The sequence below is a fragment of the Pyxicephalus adspersus genome, chromosome 5 (assembly GCF_032062135.1).
Source record: "Pyxicephalus adspersus chromosome 5, UCB_Pads_2.0, whole genome shotgun sequence".
NCBI lineage: Eukaryota > Metazoa > Chordata > Amphibia > Anura > Pyxicephalidae > Pyxicephalus > Pyxicephalus adspersus.
In genome coordinates, this window is record NC_092862.1 from 140,904,825 (window position 1) to 140,919,531 (window position 14,707).

The 14,707-nt window shown below is 38.3% G+C and overlaps 1 protein-coding gene across 1 annotated transcript in view; it reads left to right on the plus strand.

Moving 5' to 3' along the window:
• Positions 1 to 5,513: 5,513 nt before the first annotated feature.
• The window catches only part of LOC140331703 (scinderin-like), a 28,678-nt gene continuing 19,484 nt past the window's right edge, over positions 5,514 to 14,707 (plus strand). Inside the window, exons 1-5 of the mRNA XM_072412948.1 lie at positions 5,514 to 5,901; positions 7,075 to 7,229; positions 9,076 to 9,237; positions 11,168 to 11,317; positions 14,526 to 14,615. Of these exons, the coding sequence (XP_072269049.1) occupies positions 5,709 to 5,901; positions 7,075 to 7,229; positions 9,076 to 9,237; positions 11,168 to 11,317; positions 14,526 to 14,615 (750 nt within the window). The 5' untranslated portion in view covers positions 5,514 to 5,708. The remainder of the gene's footprint in view (positions 5,902 to 7,074; positions 7,230 to 9,075; positions 9,238 to 11,167; positions 11,318 to 14,525; positions 14,616 to 14,707) is intronic.

The following is a 14,707-nucleotide window of genomic DNA, read 5'->3' on the forward strand; positions in this document are numbered from 1 at the left end:
TTAGGACTTTATTTCCATTTATTAGGACTTTATTTCCATTTATTAGGACTTTATTTCCATTTATTACACATTTCGATAAACGGCTCTGTAGATGTTATCATTGAAAGAAATCAAAAGCGCAATCCACTTGAAACTTGCAACTTGTTTTCAGCTTTAAATATTGGTTTATTTTATTTGCTCATATTTAAAATCTGTACATAATCATTCAGACCATTCAGAACCCATGCACTCCATGCACAACACGTGTTACTGTACAGCAGGCATGGGCAAACTACGCCCGCCGGTTATATACGTCCCATTGGGTTTTTTGATCCAGCCCGTTTTTAAACCTTCTTTATATCAGTTCATACGAATATATATATATATATATATATATATATATATATATATATATATATATATATTTATATACAAAGGTTAGCATTTGCAGTGCTGGGTCCCAGGGTCGAATCAGTATTTGCATGGAGTTTGCAGGTTCTCCGCGGTTTTGCGTGGTTTTCCTCTGGGTAATGCGGTTTCCTCCCACATTCCATAAACATGCAGTTGGGTTAATTGGCTTCCCCCAAAATTGACCTTAGACTGTGGTAATGACATATGACTATGGTAGGGACATTAGATTGTGAGCTCCTTTGAGGGACAGTTAGTGGTATGACTATGGGGCTTGTAAAGCGCTGTAAACACTGAGCAATAATCATTTATTATATTAATCAGTAATGCTTAGATAGAGAGACATAGTGTTGCTCCACTGGAAGCCACTGGAACATTTATCAACATTTATTCAGTTGATGATTAATGCAATCAGCAAGAAACATTGATACTACAATCTTTAGGTTGTTTAGATTTATAGATACATTTATCACTTCCTAAATTTGTATAATTATTATACACATATAATTAGCAGTGCCAAGTGTAATATCAGCATATAACCTAGGAGTGGCATTCTCTGGGCTATTGTATGATATAAAGATGTTTGACACTGATGTTATTCCTATGACAGCATTATTACTATAACAATATCTACTCATGATCCATAGGAACTCGGCAATATACTAATATGGATAAATACATTTGCTTAGATACATTTCAATTTACCTTTGTTGAATTGGAAAAATATGAAAACTATTTGTATGGATTGAATTTGTATTAAAGTCTATGGCTGATGATTTTTTTACTTATTTGTAAAGTCCCTGCCAATGTGACCCATGTCCCAAGTAAATTCAAGTTATAGTATAGGCGAGTGGGGGTCAGGTTTAAACAGAATATTGATCATTGGCATACAGATGCTTTCATCCACAATGTTTTTTCCTGAGTCAGTTGGGACTATACCTTCATTCACACACAATTTGTCCCTCTATTTACCCTTAACTATGGGATCCCAGTTGTTGAGGGAAGGGGTCTGGTTTGCACAGGAGCAGGGTGCTTACCTACTAATTCTACTTTTCCTGGCCTTTTCCTGGTTGAATGCACTAGGAGGAGTCTGGTGGAAATATTAGGGGGCATCCCACATACATATTTGATATTTTAAACCTGTATATAATGGCATAGGGTCACTTAGATCCTTCAATTGAAGGATGTTACATAGCTTCTTGTTTTGGTAATTTTGGTAATTTTTTATAATATTTCATCATATTTTGTCTCAGTGATAATAGCAACCTGAACCAATAGATATGTAATCCTATCCAGAAAGGAACACAGATAGCTATAAAACTTGAAAGGGGAGTTAATCTCTTCTTTGTTTTATCAATAATTGTAAAAAAATATATTTACATAGACTTTAATATGCAACTGTTCTGTTACCAGTTATCTTAATTTTGTTGACAAGCTAAAGTTTGGTGAAGAATTTAAAATATCAGACTAACTGTTGGGTGTGTCGGCTGTCTAGTCTCTCTCTACGTGCCATGGTGTCTTCCATTGGCCTCTAGTCACCACTTTGTATTGCAACAACAAAGGAGTCCACAGAAGGATTAATCCACATAAAATAGGACCAAGGTCAATCAATATAAAGCAATGCATCTCAAACTTTCTAACATAGGAACCCGTGAAATAACTTTCAGGTCTTCAATGAACTCATGCTATCATTACTACATACACAGCTCACAGTACATACGTTGTTCAGTGGGAAGAATTCCTCTTACATTGCTGGTTATTGGGAAGAATGTCACCCTTACAGATAGCTAAAAAGATTATTGGTGTTTCTGGTAACTGATCGGAAAGATAAAAATTGATCTTGGCTCAAGGAACCCATAGCAATGTCAGGAGAAGCCCTGGTTGAGAATCACTGCTATAGGGGATGGCAAAGTCATTCATAAAGCATTGTTCAACTTGCTCCAAATGGGAAAAAATACTTTGTAATCCTGGTAAGCAATTTAATAGTCCCTGGATTCACAAACTACAGCAGCCTTTCTTGACCTTTGAAGGGGGAACTATGAGAAAACATTTAGGTCTTGGGGAACCCCTTCTATAATTACTATACCCAAGAGCTCACAGTACATTAGTGTGGTGGTCAGTGGGAAGAATGTCTCCCTTACAGATACCCAAAAAGATCATTGATGTCACTTAAACTGACCTGAAAGGCACAAACTGCTCATTGCTTAAGGAACCCCCAGCAATCTTTGGTGGAACCCTGGTTCAGAAACATTGATCTGCAATGTTACATCTTCTCCTTTCCTTGCATAATTCCAGACTCTATCTACCAAGGAGTTTTGAGTGTTTGAACCCACCTGTATGTGTTCTGTCTCCTCCTGTTTCATTATTCCCAATAAAAAATGCAAACCTAGAAATAACTGGGGTGTGTTGAGAAAGGGGTCCCTAGAAATTGGCACATCAAGTGCCAACTTAATGAGCAGAGAGAATAATTTGGGTGGAGTGTTGAGAAAGTCACACTTTAGCTCACCAGGGCCCACCAAAAACTAAAGTACCGATTTTGGCTAGACTGACTCCTAAAAAAAGGACTATACATTTTCTTTGCATGAATTAGCCCAGGAGGAACTCTCATTTAGTAAAAGAATGCCCCTTCCAGCCCCAGTGCCAGTTTTTTTTTTTTTTTTACCCCTTTGGGCAGTTGTCTACTGATAGCAATCCTTAAGATTTCCAACACAGTTGATCCAACACGTGAAATAGATCCCTCAGATGATATGATGATGTTGATTCAATGCAAACAGAACTCCTGAGAGCAGCTCCATGACAGGTTCTGTCTCTTATATCCCAGCCAGTGAGTGGCCCTCAGGAGCCCCATAAGCAGACTCTTCCCCTCCATCTTCATATATATATAACTTACCTCTCCTCCAGACTGAGCTTCTACTACAGTCCCAGCTCTCTTTATACAGTGAATACTATTCAACGCAGGGACTTGTTAGCATTCCTGGTTGCCATTAGTTTTGTTGCCAAGATGTTCAATACTTCACTGTACACAATCTATAGGGGAACTATTACAAAGGTTGGAAGACAATGCTTGTGTGAAGGTTCCATGTAATCACTCACACGCTGTATATTGGTGACAATGTAACAGATTATTCCTGACCTTGGGTACTTCCTTGTCACTGCAATATTTATTCCAACTTTGTGCAATACTGTTGTCAGCTGAGTGTAATTTTCAGGTGTGGTCCTTGTTTAAGTGTTTTAACCTCTGCACTTCCCATACCTGTGTACCCCTCATGGACTGGAGAACGTTATAACATTACAACATGTTACATGTCTGTTATGGATCTCTTTATTTAGCTATAACTTTATCTTTATTTAATATAACATATTTATATATTTAAATGGTGCTTTCTTTTAGCAATATTTTATTGCATAGAATATTTTTATTTTCTTTGCAATCCATAGACAAAAAGGCACACAAAGTTTCTTTTTCCATGTTAGATAGCATTCTTCTGTAATGTGTTCTGTTTATAATGATACAATTATCAATAATTATCAATAATAATTTAAAAACTTAAAAAACAAAACAAAAAGAGAACAGGAAAAACATTTTAATATATGGTTAGAAAATCACAGAATAAATTGTAAGGTTTGTTTAAATGATATTGTAAATTAAAGATCACTGCCATTGATCCATACTTGGACTGGAACAAAACATATTTGATATTATGTGTCATTATTATTTCTAGGATTAACGTTTTCCTCTTTCTTGGAATGGTATTATGTTAACTCTTTTCTCAGCATATTTACAGCAGCTATTTGAGGGCCACACTCATAAAATTACAGTAGGCTCCCTCTCCGAATACCCCCACAATCCTTTGGGCCATTGTTGGATGTGAAGCCTTTTTTGCTGCCCCTTTTTTTTCCTTGGCAGCCAGGCTCCATTTCTCTAAAGGTCATATTATCGATATAACGGGGGACCCCATGCCATTTTTACAATTGTTTATTTAATAATAAAAAGAAAATAAATTCAACTAAAACCCACTAAATTCTGGTGCAAACTGAACCTCAATACCCCACTTCCCCAATATTTTAACTATGATTTACATATACAAGTCTTCCTATACCCCCTGGCCCTCACTCCTATCCTTCAACAATTATATGTTTAAAGGTAATTAACTGTAAAAAGAATTCCCAAATTTATTGCAACATTTTGTTTTGGTTGGGGAGGGAGCAATTTTGGTAACAATATTATGTCCAGAGACCTACAATACACTTACAATATACTTGAATATTTTAGGTTAATAGAAATAACCTGAAAACCAATGGATTCAATGCATCTTGGAGCAAGGCCAAAAATAACCTTAATTGTTGCAGAAAAGTGCAGATTTTTTTGGAAAATTACTTATTCATCCCTACAGGTGAGGGAAGCACTGTAACAAGGACTGAAATGTGTCAGAGTCTACTGTTGTCACCATCTGGAAATCTGCCATGCAACCATTGATGGAGTGCAAATGGACCAGTGGTGCCTACTGGAAATCAAAAACAAGTGGAACTCAACCCAAAAAATTTAAAAAATACAAATAGGCAAATCCTTTATTGCAAAAGGGACAGGCCATGACCCTTCAGCAATATTATAACCTCACCTGCCTGATTGCACCTACCTGTTCTTACTCCATTTCACCTTCTTGTAGACAGATCTTCAGTCTCATTGGTCCTGGCAGCCGCAGGGGAAGCTGGCATGTGCCCGACATCCAATTTTTGGAGTAAGTTTGTTTTATTGCGGAAGGGACATCGTTTGTCCTTTTCTACAGTAAAGACCTACCTGATCACTCATTTTCAAAGCAAAACTTTAGTTCTGCTTTATGATTCATTTGATTATGAGACTCCGTGTTTTAGCATTTTGAATATTATTCCTTTTACAAGTCATATAGTAAAATATAAATCTAATAAACTATGAGGAGAAATTCCTCTTTGTCCTAGTCAAGGACAAATCTACAAAACCTGGGACTGTCCATGGACAAATGCCAACTTTGTTTCTGCCCCTTTGATAGTAACAAGGAAAGTGTTTGCTGGCTGCTGTGGATTATTGTACTTTGCACATTGATCTTCTCCTTGTTTCCTTGTTTCTTCTAGTTTCTGTAAGATGATTGCATTGCTGAAGGAAGAACATGCTACAACTTTTGATGTTATGAAAAACTGTGATGCGCTCCAGAGGTGATAAAAAATGACACACCTCCTTCATCTCTCACTATATCTGTGCACCATTCTCCATACAACTAAGAAACACAGCTGTACACACATCCCGAGCTGGTCTGTACCCATCAGCTTGGTAAAATAACCCAACCATGGGCCTGAAACACAAAGAGTTTGAAAAAGCTGGCCGGAAAACAGGTCGACAGATCTGGAGAATCGAGAAGATGGAATTGGTGGAAGTCCCCACGCCTCTCCATGGCAGCTTCTTTGTGGGCGATGCCTACCTAATACTAAATACGGTGGACACGTCACTTTATAAACTCCACAATCTCCATTTCTGGTTGGGTGAGTTGTAGAAAGTTATTGGTATAAATAAGATTGTTTACAGGAGCTGAATTCAAACTAAATCTAAAATCTAAAACTTAAATGAAAATGTCAGAGTGGTTTCTATGGGTATAGGTGGCCATTTCCTCCCATTTTCTTATTGTTTTTAAAAAAAATTTCTATAAAAGTTTTAATTGTTCTTTAGCAAGTAAAAGCTAAGTGTCTGTAGCCCTTGTTGGCGCAAATTCAATTGTCCTCTTTGAATATTTTCGACCTCTGGATCTACTCTGCAGATCGTATATGTACAGTATATTCTGCTTGTTATAACTTTCCTTTTGGTTGACCTGGTTGGTCTGTAGTTGGTCTGCTCAAGAAATTATTCCAGGTTTTTTTTTTTATGGAACACCTTATTTGAAGTTGCAATTGGTAATATGTTGTTTATTACCAAAGCATTGAAAACATTTTGTGAAATTTGGTAAAAAATTTTGGCACAATTATAGTAAAAATGTTGGTGCTAAAATAAACAAGTGTCGCCCATAGAACATAGTTTGTGGCCTCTTTTAAGGTTATTCACCTTTAGTTCACAGTTTCATTAGACCTTCATAAAACAAAAACATGATGGCATAAATTCTGCATTTAGTTTTTGTTCTCTCCATGTTTCTAAGGGTTTGTGCCAGGCATTCCAGTTTCCTACTAAATCCCTATAACATAATTGAAGGGCGATTGGCACCAAAATTTGGCGTGGACTATGTTAATGACATATGGGCCTGATTTATTAAAGTTCTCCAAGGCTGGAGACTATCAAAGCAAACCTAGAATGGATTTCCTACAAATCATTTGCTTCCAGGTCTGCTGGATCACTATCTGCCACTCCCCATCCCAGCATTGGGCCTGATTTATCAAAGCTCACTATTACTGGAGAGGAAAGACTATCATGTGTGACCCTAAATGATCCAGCAAGCCTTTTAAAGTAATTTGCTATTAGTTGGCAAATATTTTCAATCTTGGACCAGATCCATTCTAGGTTTGTTGGATCACCCAGGTTCTCCCATGATAGTCTATCTTCTCCTGACTTGGAGAGCTTTAATAAATCAAGCCCATTGACTCATTGACTTTTCCAAAAACAGTAAGTAGATTAATATTTTGTATAAAATGGCACAAATATAAATATTTAAGAATATATCATTCTTTCAGGAAGTGAATGCACCCAGGATGAGAGTACAGCGGCCGCCATATTCACTGTACAGATGGACGAACACCTTGGCGGATGTGCGGTTCAATATCGGGAACTTCAAGGTTACGAAAGCAACACTTTTCTTGGCTACTTTAAAAATGGAATAAAATATCAGGTATGACACAAATTTATAAAATGGTATCCATTACAGGGAGGGAAGAAAGGTGAATGAGAAGTTCAAAATGTAGCCTAAAAACAAAATGTAATTGAGTGCAAATGAATTTATTGTAATTGAATATTCATTCAGCTAGTGGAGATTTTCCTAAGCTCCACTAGCTATTCAAAGAGACACCCTGTTACCTTTGCAAGTTATTAAAGAATATCTTTAAAATCCAAGCCACTCTCCTCCCTCCTATTCACCTTCAGAGTCCTCATTCGCTGCTATGTCTTCCACACCCACAACAAAATGGTGTTGGTGTCAGTTGGTGTTGGAGCTTACAAGAACAATAGAGTCATCCCTTCTTCCAACATAATATAGTTGTCACGGTGTTGCACAGCGGGATAGTGGACCCTGTGTGTCACCAGCTCAGTTGGCAGAGACGTGCACAGGGCGCAGAGTCTAAGCAGGTGCCCAGTCTTCTCCAGAGCCTCTAGAGGTGAGGATGTTGTGCTGCGGGCAACTGCCAGGTTGTGGCCCCCGTGCATGCAGAGGCAGGTGACTGCTGACAGACAGGAACAAGACGTGGTACCAGAATGAGGGACAAAGAGTAGTCAGGCAAGCCAGAGGTCAGGGGAGGCAGCGATCAATAGTAGTCAGGGTCAAGCCGAGGTCGGTACACAAAGAATCAGAAGCAAGAGAATCACAGGAACAGGAACTTAGAAGCAAAGCCAAAGGAATTCCTTGTTCAGGCAACTTCCTGTTCCCCTTCGCTATCTTTTAAGGGCAAGTCATGTGACAAGTGGAGCCATGTGACCTGCTGCATCCTATCCTACCACCAGAGGGGGTCCTGGAGGCTAGAGGTTTGCGGTGTTCACATCTCCACCAGCAGGGTGAGCACGCCTGCAAAACAGTCTAGCTGAAGTAGTGGAGCAGCTGACTGGAAGTCACATGACCTAGACCAGGAAGTCAGCTCCGGAGATGATGCCTTAGCAGAGCTGGTGCTGGCAACAGGGTAGTGAGAGATGGGTGGCACTGAAGGAGGCACAGATCCCCTGGACCCGCAGGGATCTGTGACAATAGTGTTTAAACCTAGCAATTAGCTGCAAGGCTTCATCATGGGATCATGGGAGGAGGTTCCTGGAAGGACAAAGTAGTGCATACCTTTCACATCAAGAAGAAAAACAGGTTCACCTTGCCAAGCATGCACCCACGGTAATGATAAGAGAGTAGAGCTACCTTTGTGATCGGAGGGTCTTTCAAGGGGTGTCCACATCTGTGGGGCGGGGCAGTAAAAGCAGTAAAACCCAATGCAGACAGGACAATGCCCCATACAATTCCAATCTCCATCTCAAGTCTACTGCTCTGTTAACATTTAGCTAAAACCAAAGCATTTTCTCAATTTGAACAGAACTTTGCAAACTTACAACCTCTATCAGGGTATTATTGCTAATGTGTACTTTCTGGGAAGATTTATCCATTCCATTTGAACTGGTGGCCACCAAAACCGAAACAGAAGGGTATATGGGTCTATATTCTGGTCCCAACTGTGACACAAAAGATGATGTCCCCTACTTTTGAGAGATTTCCTTTTACTTTTTGTTGTAGCTATTGGACAAGCTGAACAATGATTGGGGCCTTAATTATTCCCAACTCTATCTAAAACATAAAAAGGGACTTCCTTTTTGGTTTGGATAGTTTACAAGGCATAGAACTCCCTGGTCTGCGTGATCCCTTCCACCTTGACATGGAAGAGGAAAAAACATTGCAGTACAAAGTATTTCTGACTTGTTAGGATTTTGTTTCAATGTTCAGGAATTTTCTGTGTGGTTGGATAAAATTCAATATATATTTTCTCTCCTAGGCTGGTGGGGTTTCTTCTGGCTTCACCCATGTGATTACCAACGATCTTTCTGCTAAGAGACTTCTACATGTGAAAGGACGCAGGGTGGTTCGGGCTACAGAGGTGCCATTCAGCTGGTCCAGCTTTAATACCGGGGACTGCTTCATCATGGACGTTGGAGATGTGAGTAGATGGACATAAAAGTAATGAATACAGAGCTTGGTGATGCATTAGAAAATCATTGCAAATTGTAAAGTACTGTAAATACTGAAATATAAACTGTTGTCATTATCAACAAGGTGCTTACTTTTAGCTGAAAAAACGGGGAACAATTAATTGACTCAAGTATAAACCTAGTGCCTAAAATGTGGCCATCATTGCTTACATTCCAAACAGTGAACAATAGAAATCCCCCAAAATAAATGTGAATAAATACATCCATAGTGGGCTATTAAAACATCCATTCAAAAGGGGAAAACAATTACATGGGCTCAGGCTGTATATCTTATATCCTTATATAGGTTATTTTGCACTTGTGAGTTGGCTATGATTGATCACTTGCACTTAAAAGATTCTTTGTACATTATTGTCAGGCACCAGTGGAAGGCACTGTATATGGCGATGTAAAGTGTTGTAAATGCAGTTCCAGGTCATGCCACTAGGGGAAACCCAAGTATAAACTGAGTTTAATATTCTAATGGTTGTTTGAGTGCAAAGAAATTTGGTTTATTTACTGAGTACATACGGTATATCTATAACCAAAACTTTTTACATTTTCGACAGAGGGAAAGGTTAGAACTCCTTTCAGGTTTTACAGCAATAAATCCAACAATAAAGTATAGCCTACTGATGACTCAGTGACAACGAATAGTGATGGTTGATGGGCGATGACTCAGCTCCCACATTCTACTTCCTTTGCTATGTCCTATGCTATGGAGGTATTTTGAGTCCTTTGTTCTCCTTCCTAAGGAGAGCGTTGTTTGTGTAGGTACACCCAGGTTTCTTACAATGCCATTATCAGTCATTAAGATGTTCTGATAAAACAATGAATCATTGGAAGTAGACCTTTACCCAGGACGACTTTCACAATTTCCTATTTCACCAGCGGCATAATTTAATGTTTGAATAGGAAAGGATTCTTTCTGATTTTCTCACCTTCAGTTTTCTGTATGCAATGCAAGTTTGCAAAGTTTTGAAGTGGATTTAAACTCTAAAAAAAAAACTTGCGACCAGCCAGGTCCTTTATTGTAGGTGATGTGCATTCTGCAATAAATAAAACTGCATGCCTGATCACTGGTCCCCGTTCCATCACAGGAATCACCCTCTTATTTCTTCTTCTCTTTCTGGTTCCAGTCTTCAGCCATCCTGATTGGCTGGGTTAGGATGACTATGGGAGCTCATTCAGTCCAGTCCCAATGTCCCCATTGCAGGAAAAATGATTCCTTGTTCTCAGTCCTGCATCTATATTGCACCCTGCATACCTTTAGAGCATTTATAAGGTGGCAAATGTTTCACTTTTATTTAAAACACATGCACAAGTAATCACCTGCAGTGAATGTTTTGGGAATGTTAGATTTACTGCTTTATAAATATCCACCTAGGTGTCTTTGAATGAATTACAAACAATTCTTGGGCTGATTTAAAATGTGTTAATCATCAATGTGAATTTTTGCTTTTTATGGTAAGGTGAAACAAATAATAACATTTACTACAAAGAACACATTATCAAGTGCAAAATAAATCTTAAATACATTTTGGCTTGCACATGATTGGCTAACGAAAGTTAGCCAATTTCTGTTCATTCACTTAGTAAATTTTTTTTTGCAAGTCAATTTTTCACAGTTAAGTGAAGGACGTAAAGTTGTACAATGTCAATCATCCAATCGTGTGCAAGAACTAATAAAGTATTTATTTTTATTTGCCTTGAACATGATTGATTATTCTACGCAATGTAATTTTCAGTTTGATTCTATTCACCAAAATAAATGCAAATGTACTTTGAGAGTGAATATGTTCCATTCTTATAACAAATCAGAGTGAATGTGTTTTAGACATTTGATTGTCTTACCTATAGAGCCTTCCCACTTTTATGGATTTGTTTCTCCTTTTGCAGGAAATTTACCAGTGGTGTGGTGAAAAATGCAACAAGTACGAGCGCATCAAAGCCTCGCAGGTTGCCAATGGCATTCGTGACAATGAAAGGAATGGCAGAGCCAAAGTGATCATTGTGGAGGATGGGAATGAGCCCGGCGCTATGATAAAGGTAATTTATCACGCATGTCTGGAGGAAACTAATGACACCTAAAAAAATACAGCTGATAATGTTAGAGCAATGTTGGTGCCCTGCTTCTAAAGTAAAAAAAAAGATGAAAGCATCATCAGAGAAAGCTATGGGTTCATTGGGAAAGAAATGATATATTATGTGTATTTTTTATGTTGCTTTCACATTTTACATTCTTCCTTTTCCATATGTTTCTTGTTATTAAATATTGTACCTTGTAGATTAGCCACTAGAGGGAGCACAACACAATTAATGTACCTGTGTTGTTTTAGGTGTATCAGCCACCTCTTAGACTTGCAGGCGGAGCAGTGAAACATAACCAATGGGTAGCACTTTATATGTATGTAATAAGTATATATGGCTGCAAATAAAAAAAAATAATTATTGCATTCATTAATATGTAATATGTTGGCGCTATTTAATTACTGTTTATTAGTAATAAAAATAATCCATGGAGCTGTTTTTAGGATGCAACAGGATAAGTCCTCTGTCAATTGAGCCCTGTGAATCACACATCACCCTCCTAGGAAGGAGATTTCTCTGATTGCACAGTAAAGGAGAAGAAGCAGACTGATGAGCTCCTCCCCCTGTCATTCTCTTCTCTGTATACCCCTTGCTGGAATTTGGGCACAGCAGGATAATATTCCTTTGAATACATTCAGACATCCGACTGCATAAGGTTTTTTTGGCATAATGCTCAGATCTCACATTAGAGACCAGACAATAATAAAGCTGCTTCACAGTCTGCTGAAACATAACAAACCACAGGATAAGCCAAATATAGATAATGAGTGAAGCTGAGCCTGGTGCCGCAAGTTTTTACAAGTCACATAGGAAGACATAAGGATGGATGCATGCCAGCAATGTTTGTCTTAGTGCAGGAAATTTAGGATTAATAAATTATATATTATTATATATTACATATAATTATTTATATTATATAAAAAAAACCTATGATATCATTCAAATATTATAATTTTATATTTTATTAACTCAAAACTTTATTACTGTTCATTTTTTTAACCCTTTTTAATTTGTAGCAACGAATTAAAGCACTTCCTGAAGTTCCTGGGTGCACTTTGGTATCCTCACCTTAAGTGCCAGAAGTCCTTTTTCTGACCCTAAATGTCATTAATTCATAAACTTCTAATCTCATATCTCATTACTGCAGCTTCAAAGTGCAATGGGTTGACTTTACACCGCGCGCAATGCCAAAAAAATCTTACAGAATTATGGCCATTGGAGTACCCAATCAAATAAAGGAGAAATTAAAGAAACAGGGTTTTTGCTATCATGTGATTGGGTGCTCATTAAAGCATGCACTGTGCTTAGGGAACAGCCTGTACATAAGAGGTACAACTACTACCCTCATGACCCCGCTCCAGGATCACCACAGAGCTACAAACTGTTTCCCTGGTCCCACCCCTGCTGAGCTAATATTGAAGAGGGGAGGCGGAGTCAGGAAAGCCACTGTCTAGAGAGTGGCCAGTGGCTTTGTAGATATGTGGGGGTGCTGGAGCCAGGGGCAGTGAGTGAGTTAACAATGCACCTTTATTTTTATTGGGAGGAGGGGTCAGGGAGGGTGGTGCTTGGACCCATATATATATTGTGACACCAAGGCAGGATTGGAGGGGGGAGGGAGATATATTTGCCCAAGATTCCTCTTTTATGTGAAGTAATTTTCCCAAGATTCCTATGTGAAGTAGCAGGCGGAAGACTCTCACCTGTGAGATAGTTAATGAAGAAGTACTGAGGGTGGGGATATACCATAGAGAAACACAGACAGGTGGACTGTGTGAGTTCAGTTCTGCTTAGAGACACAGACAAAGGTCTATGTGAGGAAGAGCTCTATTTGGAGACACAGACAGGTGGACTGTGTGAGTTCAGTTCTGCTTGGAGGCACAGACAGGGGCTCTGTGTGAGGAGCTCTGTTTTGAGAGACACAGACAGGTTGCCTGTGTGAGGGAGCTCTCTGTTTGGGGACACAGAGAGTCTGTCTGTGTAAGGGAGCTCTGCTGAGAGACTCAGAAAGTCGGTCTGGGTGAGTGAGCTCAAGTCGATCTGTGTGAGTGAGCTCAAAAATGAGTAGAAGGTTGCTGAAAGCTTGGTTTTGAGCTGACATGGAGAAGCCCTCCAGCTGATAGACAGGGATGTCTGATGTATAGTAAGTGCTGGACAGGCAAGGTTTTCTTTTGCTGTTTTGATATTTTATCTGCAACCTTCAATAAACCTGGCTGCAAGCCAATTTAAGGCTGATACCTTGGTGTGTGATCTGAGTTGGATGAACCAGACAAGTGTCCTTTGACCCCAGCAAAGGTGATCCTGAGTGTAACCCCTCACAATATATATATCTCTATATATATTTATATATATATATATATATATATATATATAGCCCTGCCCCTGTTGAAGTCCATTCTCTCTTCAGAGCCCAATTTCTCTGTTCCTTTTTCCTCCAAATTACTAGTTTTGATGTACAAATATATATATATTCTGTAATTGGATAGACATTCACATTTTATTCATTTTTAGGCTACCCTGACATCTCACACTTTTATTTCTTTAAAAAGATATCCAATCATTCTGCTGCTCTCTAGTGCTCAAAGCTCATAACTACAATACAAAGTACCGTATATACAAAAGTTGCTCTGAGGCCCTCTAGTGTTCAAATGTGTGATTGCACAACTATAATAGAATAAAAATGAACTACATTATGCAGTGTAATGTACATCAACCTGTTTACATGATTTATTTATAAATTTGTTCAAAAGAAAAAACTATGGCATGTATAATACATGTTATTGAGATTGTGTTGATTATAGCCATGAAAAAGTTGACTAGACATTGTTTATGCCATTTACAGCATATGTTTGCACATATGAGATTGATTTACTTAAGAAACACAAGCTGTTCACATAGCAAGCTGAATTATCTCTGTGCAAGTGATATTTCACTTAGCTTTGTAAATGACATGCAATTATATTGATTGAGTATTCTTTGCAAAGTAAATGTTCACCTTATTTACTAAATCCAGATTTTATTTCTTTACACATTCTCTGTACAAGCATATATTCTTCTACATGGAAGTCATACTTATTTGAAGATTGCAAAGTGACATTTTGGATTTGGGTATTAGTCTGTAGATAAGTATTTTATCATTTTATGTTATCTTTTTTTATTTAAAATGAAGATTTTAGGTTCAAAACCCAAACTGCTTGAGGGTGATGATGACGATCACGTGGCAGATGTCAGCAACAGGAAAAAGGCCAAACTACATATGGTGAGATGAGAGGGGGATTTTCAGGGTTCCATCACTTACACCTTTACCTGTCACCAATATCTCAACCTGTCATCTTCAATCGTCACTTCTAC